General features: G+C 41.0%; 2 protein-coding genes across 2 annotated transcripts in view; one reads left to right on the top strand and one right to left on the bottom strand.

Annotated features, from left to right (window-relative positions):
- Positions 1 to 4408: 4408 nt before the first annotated feature.
- LOC116174269 lies at positions 4409 to 5191 on the bottom strand. Its single transcript, XM_031492158.1, has 2 exons — positions 4683 to 5191; positions 4409 to 4617 (listed from the first exon to the last, which is right to left on the bottom strand). Exons 1-2 carry the CDS (start codon positions 4829 to 4831, stop codon positions 4449 to 4451), a joined length of 318 nt encoding a protein of 105 aa, XP_031348018.1. The 5' UTR covers positions 4832 to 5191; the 3' UTR covers positions 4409 to 4448.
- A 5365-nt stretch (positions 5192 to 10556) lies between these two features.
- LOC116174745 (tyrosine-protein kinase-like otk) overlaps positions 10557 to 13022 on the top strand; it is a 71847-nt gene continuing 69381 nt past the window's right edge. Inside the window, exons 1-3 of the mRNA XM_031492719.1 lie at positions 10557 to 10767; positions 11037 to 11174; positions 11226 to 11384. Of these exons, the coding sequence (XP_031348579.1) occupies positions 10725 to 10767; positions 11037 to 11174; positions 11226 to 11384 (340 nt within the window). The 5' untranslated portion in view covers positions 10557 to 10724. The remainder of the gene's footprint in view (positions 10768 to 11036; positions 11175 to 11225; positions 11385 to 13022) is intronic.

Raw genomic sequence — 13022 nt, 5'->3', positions numbered from 1 at the left:
GTCCCCAGAGCCGGCAGGGAGCGAGGCGGAGCGGGCAGGCCTCACCCGGTCGATATCAAGCGGCTGCTCGGCGTCCGTGGCAGGGAACCAGGCCACGGAGCAAGTACATATTTCTGGAACGTTTGACGACCCATGCTATGTCCCTGGATACGATGGAGAGAGTGGAAGTTTTCCCTCGCTCCCCGAAATAGGCAGAGAAAAGGAGGAGAACTATCCCCGGTTCCTGTTTATAGAAAAAAAAGAAGGAGATTTCTCCACAACGAGTCCATTTGTTATAGCAAGAGCGTTGTTTGGTCTAGTAGGGAAGGTGGAAGAAATAAAAAAGGTTAAAGGAATGCTATTAATAAAAACTGTTAGTAACAAACAATCAAAACGTCTTATGCAAACGAAGCGGCTATGTAATTTTGATGTCCAAGTTAAGCCACACGAAACCTTGAATGTTTCTAAAGGCATCATCTATTGTCGTGACCTTATGAACTGCAGCGAGGAAGAAATACTTGAAGAGCTGAAGGAAGAGAATGTAGTGGCTGTAAAAAGAATGAAAAGAAAAATTGCTGGGAATTTTGTGGACACCCCTAATATTATACTTACTTTTAATTCAACCCAACTACCTAAAAGAATTATTGCAGCCTTCTATAGCTTAAATGTGCGGCCATATATCCCTTCGCCGATGCGTTGTTACAGATGCCAAAAGTTTGGGCACACAACATCTAGGTGTGAGAATCCTCCGATGTGTGTATGTGGAAAACCATTGCACGAGGGTAAGGATGTCCAAGTTAAGCCACACGAAACCTTGAATGTTTCTAAAGGCATCATCTATTGTCGTGACCTTATGAACTGCAGCGAGGAAGAAATACTTGAAGAGCTGAAGGAAGAGAATGTAGTGGCTGTAAAAAGAATGAAAAGAAAAATTGATGGGAATTTTGTGGACACCCCTAATATTATACTTACTTTTAATTCAACCCAACTACCTAAAAGAATTATTGCAGCCTTCTATAGCTTAAATGTGCGGCCATATATCCCTTCGCCGATGCGTTGTTACAGATGCCAAAAGTTTGGGCACACAACATCTAGGTGTGAGAATCCTCCGATGTGTGTATGTGGAAAACCATTGCACGAGGGTAACCCATGTGATACGCCTATGGTATGTCCAAACTGTAGTGGAAACCATCCTGCCAACTCCAGATCATGTCCTGTGTACAAACTAGAATTAAAAATCCAAGAGGCCAAAGTCACCCGAAAAGTAACGTATCCGGAAGCGAGACGCATGACAGGTAGTGCGGTGACCTCGGGGAATCTATACTCGAGTGTGACAGCACGTAATGTAGAACATGACCAACGCGACATTGTACCTGAAATTAGAAAAATAGTGAAAGAGGAAATGAAACAACTTACCTCCGTGATGATACAACATATAAAGGAGTCGCTCCCGATGCTAGCGACTAGTACTGAAAACTTTGCTGTGCCTAGTACTGAAAACTTTGTTATGCCATCAACACGAGAAACCCCCAATGAAGACCCCATGCTTATGGAAGATGAGTCCAGAGGCGCCAAAAGGAAAACCCAATTGGCACGAAACCCATCTACGGACTCGAGTGTTGCGTCCGTAGATGATAAGACGCTAGAAGAAGCGAAACATCCAAAAAAGAAAAAAGGATGGCCTAAGGGCAAACCCAGAGGCACTAGTAGCCAACGGGAAGCCAAAGAGCCCGACAAATAGCGCGTGATAAGATTGTGATATTTTATACTCTGTGATATCCACGTTTGTGTATTCCATATTTACAAATATTTGTTTAAAATGTTATTGTCTATTCGTGTGCATTTTTTATATGTTATATGTCTTTATATTTAAATTATTCGTTATATTCGAGTCAAATAATTCTATTATTCAATGGAACTGTAGAGGCCTTGTGAAACGATATACAGATCATAAAATGCTTTTACACGAACTAAACCCCATGTGTCTGTGCATACAAGAAACTCACCTTAACCCTCATCAGCCATATTCTCTCAGAGGATATGACATCGTTCGAAATGACTGTGTTAGCCGAGAAAGAGCCGCGGGCGGTGTTGCTATGATGGTTCGAGACGGAGTGCGATTTGAACGGCAGATATTGAACACTCGTCTCCAGGCAGTATCCATTAAGATAAGTACACCGATGAAGTTGACCGTCTGTAACATATACCTTCCCGATGGAAATTGGGAGATAAGGGATCTTGAGAGTATTGTTGGGCAACTTTCCACGCCATTCCTGGTGGCTGGAGACTTTAATTCGCACAACACTCTTTGGGGTTCTTCCAAGAATGATGCCAAAGGCCGAGCGATTGAAGAATGGTTGACGAGGGATGACATAGCGCTACTCAACACCGGCTCACCCACCTACCACAATGCTCGATCCAATTGCTTCGATGCGCTTGACCTTACCCTAGTCTCACCGACACTAATACCCCGACTGACATGGAAAGTCATCAATGACCTGCATAATAGCGATCACTTTCCCATTATAATTGAAACCGACACCACCGTACCTGATAGAGCTGTAACAAGACGGTTCCTCACTGCTAACGCAAATTGGTCGCTATTTCGCCAAAACCTTGTAAAACCTGCCAGTATTAGCGTCCAAACAATAACGGACACAATACTGAATGCTGCAGAGAACAGTATACCGAAGTCGGGAAACGTTCCGGTGAAAAAACCACTGCCATGGTGGAACCAGGAGGTCAAAGAGGCAATAAAAAATAAAAAGTCAGCATTCCGAAAATATCAACGGCAGCCAACGATAGAAAATCATGTTGCTTTCAAAAGAGCGAGAGCTATTAGTAGGCGAGTTGTCCTTGAGAGCAAGCAGCAAAGCTGGATTAAGTATACATCTACTATTACCGCAAGTGCAGATATCAATAACGTCTGGAAAAAGATCAAAGCCATCAACGGAAAATATAAAAGTCAAATAATACACTCTATAGAAATATCCCCAGATGTTATTACGGAAGACCCAGTCGATATTGCAAATGCGTTGGCCAACCAATTCGCAAGAGCAAGTAGCTCTGCGAACTATCCCCTCGTTTTCTCCAACGTGAAAAATGAAAGAGAAGCGGAGCTATTCTTTGAAGCAACCAGTGATCTAGAATATAACGCGTCATTTATTATCGAAGAACTCGAGTTTGCTCTCAAACGATGCAAAAGGACAGCGCCTGGGCATGATTTGATACCCTATGAAATGCTGCTTAATCTCACACCTGAAATTAAAACAAGCCTTCTACAATTATACAATAAACTTTGGCATGAAGGTACTTACCCAGAAGATTGGAAAGAGGCAGTTGTTGTACCGATTCTCAAGCCTAGCAAAAATCCACTGAGTCCGGCCAGCTACCGTCCAATCAGCCTCACATGCTGTATGGGAAAACTATTGGAGAGGATGATTAATAACAGACTGCAATGGTACCTGGAAAAACACAATGCACTAGTTCCATATCAGGCTGGGTTTAGAAGGCACAGATCTACAACTGATCACCTGATCCTACTCGAGCATGCGATTCAGGGAACTTTCCGTGAGAGAAAACACCTGATCGCTGTCTTTTTCGATATAAAGGCAGCATATGATATGACATGGAGACATGGCATACTAAAAAAACTGTTTAATCTAAATTTTAGAGGAAACTTGCCCCTGTTAATAAAGTCTTTCTTAAGTCACAGACGTTTTCGGGTCAGAATTGGAGACACATTTTCTGAGACCAAAATGCTCGAAAATGGAGTCCCGCAAGGATCTACCCTGACCTGCACCTTGTTTGCTCTGGCAATTAATGATATTGCATCGAATGTCTCCATAGATTGCTCCAAATGCCTATACGTCGATGACATCGCCCTGTTCTGCTCGGGTAAAACTGTTGGAGAAATAACCCGTAAACTCCAACCCGCGATAGATCAAATAACTACGAATGGAAATAGTATCGGCCTGAGCTTCTCTAGAGATAAAACTCAATGTGTACACTTCTGCAGATTACGTAAACCGCACTATGACCCCGTATTATTCTTGTCAGGCGATCCAATCAGATGTCTTCGTACCGCAAAGTTCCTGGGCCTTACACTCGATGATTCCCTTACCTGGGAACCGCACCTAAAACAGTTAAAAAAAAAATGCCTCCAAAGTCTCAATATAATTAAGGTACTGGCGCACACCAAGTGGGGTGCAGAAACAAAATGCCTCATAAGAATATACCAGGCTGTGATTTTGTCGAAAATTGACTACGGCTGCATAGTGTATTCGTCCGCACGTAAATCGACACTTGCAACCTTGAACAGCATACATAACACAGCCATAAGGTACTGTCTTGGAGCTTTTCCTACCAGTCCGACGAACAGCTTATATTGTGAGTCGGGAGTACCGGCCTTGGACACTAGAAGAAAACAACTAATTGCAAGCTATATGACTAAAATTTCATCATTGCCATTACATCCTAATAGGGTGATACTCAACATAGACATGCAGTTGTACAGACTGAAACCTACCATTACCCGCCCTGCCTGTATCAGATTCCAGGAACATCTCGAGCAACGCCGAATAGTCCCTCCAGCGCCGCTCCATGAAATGATGCTGGACACTGTCCCGTGGAAGGTACCTGAAATAAAAATAAGAAAAGATCTAATGCGCTACAAAAAAGAGATTACAAAACAACCCACTTACCTGCAGGCATACGAGAACCTCCTTAACGAATATCCCTCATACCAACCTGTGTACACGGATGGGTCCAAGAACGCGTATGGGGTGGGAAGTGCTATAGTCACCGAGGGCGTAGCATACGAGTGGAGCTTGAATACAAACTCTTCGCCCATCTTTGCAGAGCAGTATGCCCTATGGCAGGCTGTGCTATACTGTTCAATGATGGAAAACAACCGATTTTTAGTTGTTACGGACTGTATGAATATCCTAAATGGGCTAAAGAAAATCTACAACACAGATCCGATGAACATCATGCTACAGTCTGCTATACATCGTATTTCGGAGCAAGGTAAATCACTCGAATTTATTTGGGTCCCTAGCCACGTTGGTATCTTTGGCAACGAACAAGCAGACCAGGCCGCTCGTAGAGCGATATCGAACCAGCAGACAGATGTAAATTTCATGGTGGCAAGTGACATCAGAAGACACCTAAAAGAGCAATATGTTGCAGAATGGCAAGAAAAATGGGCACAGGTAAATACTCACCTGTCGCAGATAAAACCTATTCCAACGACACTATACACGCTACAAGATGCCTCGAGAGAGGACAACGTGAAAATGCACCGTCTGAGGATAGGACACACTAAGGTCACACACGAACATCTGCTAAAGAATACTGTACCACGACAATGTAATCACTGCAATACGGCCATCACGGTTACTCATATTATAAGCCATTGCCCACTATACAATAACGAGCGATTGATAAACGGTATACTGCCCAACTACATCGACAATTTTATAAACCCTGAAAATGCAATGAAGATGGTGAGATTTTTGAAAATGATTAATATATACGCTGATATATAATATGCTTAGTGAATTAAAGGGGATATGACCTTAGTAGTTGAACCCTACAAAAAAAAAAAAAAAAAAAAAAATTATGCAAATGAGCCGATGATGAAACGAGAGAACAAGTTCCTATAGTAAGATGACTAAACCCTCCTTGTCCACCCACAGAGAAATTCATTTGCGTTTAACCGTTCACAGTTATAGTGCTAATACGAAAACGTCCTCGGCCGACCACGATTGAGTGTGATTATTTTCACTAAGTGACACGCCAACTTCGCTCCAAATAAGGTTGCAGGATGGATCATGGGACACTTTAATTGACGATTGGGTTAGATAGCGCCAACTTGGCACTTGATAACCTCAGGTTTTAGAGGTTCCACCCTGTATATACAACTTACGACGATACATGCATTTTTGAGAGTTGGCAACCATGCAATTTCTAGGTGGGAAAAAGCTGCCTGCGCCATCTAAAAAGCACGAACGGGGGTTACGTTTCGCATCTTGTCTTGAATGGCGGTCGTGAACGCGTCGCTCCATAAATGTTTGTTGTTATTTTGTGTTTTTTTAATGCAGGTAGTAATCTTTGCATTTCTTTATATCGTATTTGTGTTTTGTATGCGACATTTTATATTTTCTGTGTTTCAATCTTTGTTTTTGAAATTTATTTGGTTTAACCGCAATGCATAATCACGTATGTGATATCGTTATGCTATTGTTTGTACTTGTTTACGTTTTTGGTGTAATGCTTGCTTAATAATTTATGTTTATTGATGTTGATTACTTGGTCTTGTCCCTGAAGTAACATTCATATAAGTATCATTTTATTTTAATATGTGGAAATTACCGATTCGTTTGATGTATGTACTGACTTGTTGTTTGTAACTAACATTTTCTCCGCGAATGAAGCAGTCACTGTAGTCAAAATTGAGCTATGACACCTAATTCCGTAATTGTCTTCGACTTTCAACTGTAGGCTCGAAACCCCGAAACCAGGGGCGGGTTACCTATCTTGCAGGAGCGGGATTACGCTAATCAAATCTCTTCAGTTTAGAATCTATGTGCGATAAATGGGTGGCGATTCAATAATTTCCACATATTTGTACAGTTAGATAAATTTGTCTACAAGGCCATGTAATTTTCCATCTTGCTTTTAACAAAAGGACTTTATTGCACTAAAGATGAGTCACATTCTGTGTATTTCACCCTTTCTTAGAATCTTGGGACCTGCTTACCTGATCGATATTTCCCAAAACTTGTTTTTAACTTATATGTTACCTCTTGAAGTCTACATGCTACTTTTTGTGATGTTATAATTTTATGTTACGCATTCAACAATTAATTTTACAACACAATTTGATATTAATTTGACGGATGGTTTTTTATTGGTAAGTTCTTTTGTTCCCAGCTTATTTCTATTTTTATTCGGTGAACTACCATTTTCAAAGTTTATTTTTGCAATGTAATGTATTTCGACTTAAATTTCCGAGCTTTCACAATCTTAACATTTGCGATCATTATTAAACACACTTTTCACAATTTGAGTGTTTTATCCTTAGACCATATAGTACATGGACTGCTATTCGCCCTATGCTTTCAATACAAAATGGATGGTCACGGATAGAGGGCACTGTAGTCGTGGGTATGTGAATCTCAGGGTAAACTAAAGTCGTGTAAACACCACTAGGATCGCGTAAAGAGCAGCTTTATAGTAACCGCGTAGTACGGGAACCTTATGCTCTTCATTATTTGCTATACGTCCACAAATAAGAATAAGTTTGCTTTTTTTGGGATATCTAGGCGATTAATTAATTGACGTTTGTTAATTTATAGGTTGACAGTCTCAAATCGTGTCTCATCAGACAACTTCGGGCAGACTCGTTTACCCTGAAACTCACATACCCAGGCGATGTCCTTGACCATATTTTAGTTACAATTAGCAGTCCATGTACTATATGGTCTAAGGTTTTATCTTACGTTCCTTCCCTACTGTGCTTCAGGTCAAAGCATAGAGGGCCCTGCTTTAGATGTTTTATCACGTGCCACTTTTCAAATTTAAGCGGGATCTTGTTTAGTTTTGGAGGGAATAGTCATTCGGGTGGCCATTTTTAAACGTTGCCGGGTTGACTTTATTTCCGCGTTCTTGTAGTGTGAAGTTAGTGTAGAACATAATATGGTGTAGAACCTGTGCAGAAGGTCAATATCCAAGGTTAAAAATGCTGAAAACCCAGGAGCTCTTGATATACACCAACGGTTCACAGATTAAGGGTAGGTACGACTGGAAATGTGTGCCTGAAAACTGAAAGGGTTTGAAAATAAAGGTTCCAGGCACAAGACTCAAACCTCAAAACATAAAGATTAAGATCAAAATGTGCAAGGTTTATGTAAGGTTCAAATTTCAAGGCCCAGGGTTGGAATCTAGGCTCAATTCTCCTGCTTCAAGACACATAACTTATTATTAACGGTACAACGTTAAATAGTCAACGCTCAAGACACATACAGGGTTCAGTGCTTGAAGCCCAAGCCACAAAGTGACTCCAGACACCTGAAGATAGAGCCCTAGGGATCAAGATTCAATGCATAATACTTACTCTAGGACTTAATGTCTACGACACTTCGAATATGGATGTCAGTCGGTTCGATATGGGTGGCACGAATTAACTCCTACGTTGTGTAATCGGTTCTTGTAAGTGTTGGGACGTGAGACATAACCGGGACAGAACTTTTGTGCGTAAGAAATGACAAGAACAAATAAATATGTTACGCGCACAAGAAGACGATGTCAGGGAAACCTTCTACGGAACAAAAACCTCGGCATAGGCTACACAAATACATGAATTAAATCACCTACAGCAATAAAATGTAAGAGATACACATAAATAAAACATCTCAAATTGTATGATAAAAATCAGATAATCAAATCAAATGCAATTAAACAAGTTCATAAAAACAAAATACACAAGACATCATAAATGCAGTGGAAAACCTGATAAATCAATTCAGTACAAATACACATCAAAATACCTGTACGATCAATTGAGCTAACACAACTCGTGAAATAATAAATTGCATGTACATAGGAAACATGTAAATGGTGTGGCTCTACTCCAGTCCTCAATTAACATAAATTAATTTAACACGAAAAGTACATGTGAGAATGCTAATAGCAAGTATTCATGTGAAAATCGATTATCGCTCAAACAGAACATATTTTAAATAGAGAAAATGTTAATGAGAGGGCCCCTAAATATCTCGCATTGCTAAGTGCCAAGAACTGCAATCCGCACGAAACGAGTAGGCAACAGATACAGCGAAACGTCAAACTGTATTTGGTACCTACTCCACGGAGACAGAATGAACCACTCACACACACAAACATCGAAACATCAAATAAGGGAGCCCCCCGTCGTATAGTTAACGCACAAGAACTGCAGCGCGCCACGAATATGAAAGTAACAGATACAGCGAATAATCAAACTGTATTAGGTACCTCCCTCACGGAATAGTTACGAATCAATCGAACAGAGCAACATCGCACTGATAATCAACTCCTCGTGAATACAGAAATAAAAACTTAATAAAACAAAATCACCTGTACAGTATAACAAACACGATTCATCTAACGGTATTCAAAAACAAAAGCATGGAGTACGCCATATTTAGATATCGCAGTTTAAGCAAAATCAGCAAAATGTAAATAATATCAAATTGCGGCAAGAAATTCAATGATTAATAGCTAGTACAAGAAAGAATAAAATGATTACTACCTGTAGATTTCAGGGGTAATCGCTCGAAATTGTTGTGTTATACCATAGTGTATTCTATTCTTACACTATGGTTATATGTGCTCGCAACCCTTGTAATGTTCCGGGGCGGAGTAGCATAAACTTTACTCTTTAAATATCCCCACAAGAAGTAATCTAAAGGACTTAAATCAGGGGGAAAAAACCATTTCAAATGCGAATATCTCCGAAACGAATGAATAGAATTTAAAAAGCAAAGCAGATTAGTAATCACGATTAAATTGGCTTTCAAATAAGGTGCCATTTGCCATTGGATTCCATTTAAAATTTTAGGGGTTACGCCCTCTATGTAGAGGGGTGAAGACTTGGGTTCGTGATTTGTATTCCAAAGGGTGTCCCCCTCAAATACAAAATTAACGTGTTCGAGGATTTTTCGAAATTTCTAAATTTATTACCCTAAAAGCCCTTTGTATACAGAGCATATTATTATACATATTTTTGTTTCAGATGTAAAGGTGTGTTGCCTAACCATAAGGGTGGATTATCACAAACTTTAAGATTTTAAGGTCCAAAGTTTCAGAGCAATGTTCAAGATTTTGGTGTAAGGATTAATGTTGAAACCTCAAAAGTCTTACCCCTACACAATTAGGATAACCCTGGATAAGAAATTCCTCCAGGGCCACGTCTAGATTTTCTTTGGTGAAACTTCGGCCGTTTTTACCTTGTGTAGGGTCACCTGTATAACATTCATATCGGCCATGGACTGGACATGGAGCCATCATTTGTCGCTTTGCGACTACTGGGGCGATTGCGTAAATAAGGAGGGACGTCTCCTTTCCTGATTCTTCCGGTGTCTTTCGCTTGGGTCGCTTTCCTTTGGCTTTGGTTGAGCTACGAGCAAAGCATGCTCGCCTGGTTTGGGCAGTTGAGCTTTCCCCGTCTTCCATGGGAGTCACCTTGGTGGATTTTTCTTAGAGCATTCAAAGGAGCGTTCCACCAGAGGGTTGGCCAGACTCCTCAGTGGGTTTGTTTGTTCTTTGTCCGGCCTTTCTCTGTCTGCGAGTGAACAGAATTTGCCTGAGCTTGAAAGCCAATCGTGGATTCTTGGCCGACGTATTGTGGATAAAGAAAAAAATGCAAACTCAGCCTGATGGATAGGCAAGTCGTTATACGCGTCACCATGCGTATTGCCCCCGCCCTTAGGCGAAGCATACACAGCATCCCCCTTGTTTCGTGTCTCTTCGGAAATTAGCGTCCTAAAAGTGTTTGAACTTCGTAAAGCCGGTTTTGTTAGTGGAATGCCGGTTTTGACGTCAGCTCATCAGTAAACCGCGACTCGTGTCTGCGTTACAAGGGGGTTGCAAATCGTGTAGGTACGTGAATGGTAAAATGCCCTCCGTAAACAAACGCGAATTCCGTCCGCTACAATGACTTTTGCGTGAAGGTGGTGCGTGTGTCGGTTTCGCTAACGAAGATGAGCGGAATGAGAAACTTTGTCTACTTCTTGAGCGTTTGTGGTAAGTTCCGCGAAGTTCACCGCCGTAGACTCTCTGCGCGCCGTTGCAAATTGGCATAATTAAAACAATGGCCGTGAAACAAAGCGGCAACAAAACAAAACTCGTGCAGAGTGGAACGTGAGGGAAAAATGTATCCGCGATTGTTTCGCTCATTTACTTGTAGACAAAGCATACAAGCACATTGGACCATGATAAATGTGCTTGTATTGATTATGCATGCTTGGAATAATTTCGAGGGTTGTTGTAAATACGAGAAACTTGCATTTCAGTTTCCGCATCCCTCGGACAGGAAGAGCTTTACTTCTCGCACACCCCCAAAGACGTCGACGTCACCGAGGGCAAATCCGCGAGTCTACCGTGCGAGGTAACTCCAAACAACGGCATCAGCTACTACTGGGAATTAAACGGTAGGTAACGGTCCCTTCCTCGCCACTTCGTCTAATTACCCCTAATTGCAGGTTCGAAAATTGACAACACGACGCGACGCCACCAGCAAGGCTCCAATTTGCATTTCACGAGAGTCGACAAAGAAAAGGATGCGGGAGAATTCACTTGCGTCGCTCAGGATTTAAAAGGATTCTCCATTACGAGCTCCTCCGCCTCTTTAAATATACAATGTGAGTATAGCCCTTTTTTTCCTCTTGGCGCACTTCTACAAATAGCTACGGATGTCATGCGAAATTGACGCGTAACCACACTTCGTATATTTTTAAACCCCGCGCCCGAAAGGAACGCCTGACAGGAAACGTGCATCAAAATAATAACCCTCTTTGAAAATGCAATTATATGGCGTATAAATAAAACAAAGTCGCCGCTAATGCGCTTAAAATTACTTCGTCTTGTGGTGCGGTACGCACTGTATAATTTTATTACACAGCTTTGTGTATATGTTATTAATTGCTTGTAATAAAATTATCGTTCAAAATGGGCTTACATCCTGTATGTGTGTCGCTTCGGACGTATTTCCGAAATAGACGCCTTCTGTTTACGTCGCGGCGTAATCGTAAAGTAAACACGTTCTAATGATTATCTTAAAAAACATTCTTCGGGGGACCGAATTTGGACTTTGACTTACAGAGATATACAATGCTTTTAAACAACACATACATTTTTACTATGAGGATATTTACAGTGTACGATAATTTTTCGCATAAATAGTTTATTTTTCAGTGCACTTCATCATTTCAATGTAGCTATTATTGCACGAAAAGATGAAAGAAATACCGAAAGTGAGACAGCATCTTTCCAAAGTTAACCAACTTTTTGCTCCCGATAAAGATACAAAATACCATAGTTTTAATGGGTAAAGCGCGGCAAACGTGTTTTGCTTCGCATGTTAGAGCACAATTATAGACGGCCATGGTCAAGACCATGTCATCATTCCTTTATATGTACAGGGTGTTGCATCTAAAGACTCCTCGGATCATAATTCCTTTACCCTAAAAGATACCGAAAAAAATTTTAAAATATGTAGTTGTGGTCACCGGTGGCGTGTTGTATTCCAGTGTCGTATCACACAGATTTGGAAAGTACTCGAAAAATTCCTCCTCCCCCCCCCCTCAACGACTTGGTTGTCCCCAAAATTTTTTTGTGAGAACTCGAGCGGCTAAGTTTTGAATTAAGGACTACATGCTTTTACATAACGTATGGGATTTTTGCGTATATTTTTTCAGAATTTGTAAACATTTTCGAGTTTACTTCGATTTTCCGATCATCTCGCCACGACCTTGCACCACAAAAAGGTAGTGGGGATAGTTCCCCCCTTCTACTAACGAATAAGGAGAGTCAGACGAAAGCACGTTTAGAGCGAATTGCAAGTTCTCGGGACAGCCGTTGACAATCCGCATATTAGTGTCTATGAAATTAGTAGAGACACGGACAACATTTAAATGCGGTGTCTGTGCATCGTACTCTTCAAAAGTACAACTAGTGCCCGTTTAAGATTCAACTGCAACAGGATTTCTGCATGGCGCAAGAGGAACCCTATCATATGAGCTTGTTCCATAAAAATTGCGACGTCAACTTCCATTATTACACCGATAAAAATCTGCATTCCATGGTACTACGCATGCGCAAAACCAAATTTTGAAACTGGCGCTACATTTGCTTTTATTCCAAGTGCCTAATTACCAAATTTCATTTAAATGCTTTCGTAAATAAGAAAGTTGGAACTGCGCATGCGCAGAATTAAATTTTGATACTGGCGCTACATTTGCTTTTATCCCCAGTGCCTAATTATCAAATTTCATTTAAAT

This window comes from Photinus pyralis, unplaced genomic scaffold, assembly GCF_008802855.1.
Source record: "Photinus pyralis isolate 1611_PpyrPB1 unplaced genomic scaffold, Ppyr1.3 Ppyr1.4_LG6, whole genome shotgun sequence".
Classification (NCBI taxonomy): Eukaryota; Metazoa; Arthropoda; class Insecta; order Coleoptera; family Lampyridae; genus Photinus; species Photinus pyralis.
Note: the sequence above shows the minus strand (reverse complement) of the source record. Positions and strands in the feature narration are given on the sequence as shown.

Excerpts from the sequence above, each read along its gene's own strand:
- LOC116174269 (XM_031492158.1), bottom strand. The coding sequence starts at position 4,831 with ATGGGCGAAGAGTTTGTATTCAAGCTCCACTCGTATGCTACGCCCTCG. Across the intron at positions 4,618-4,682 it reads AGGTTCTCGTATGCCTGCAG|GTACCTTCCACGGGACAGTG; the intron begins GTAAGTGGGTTG and ends TTTTTATTTCAG.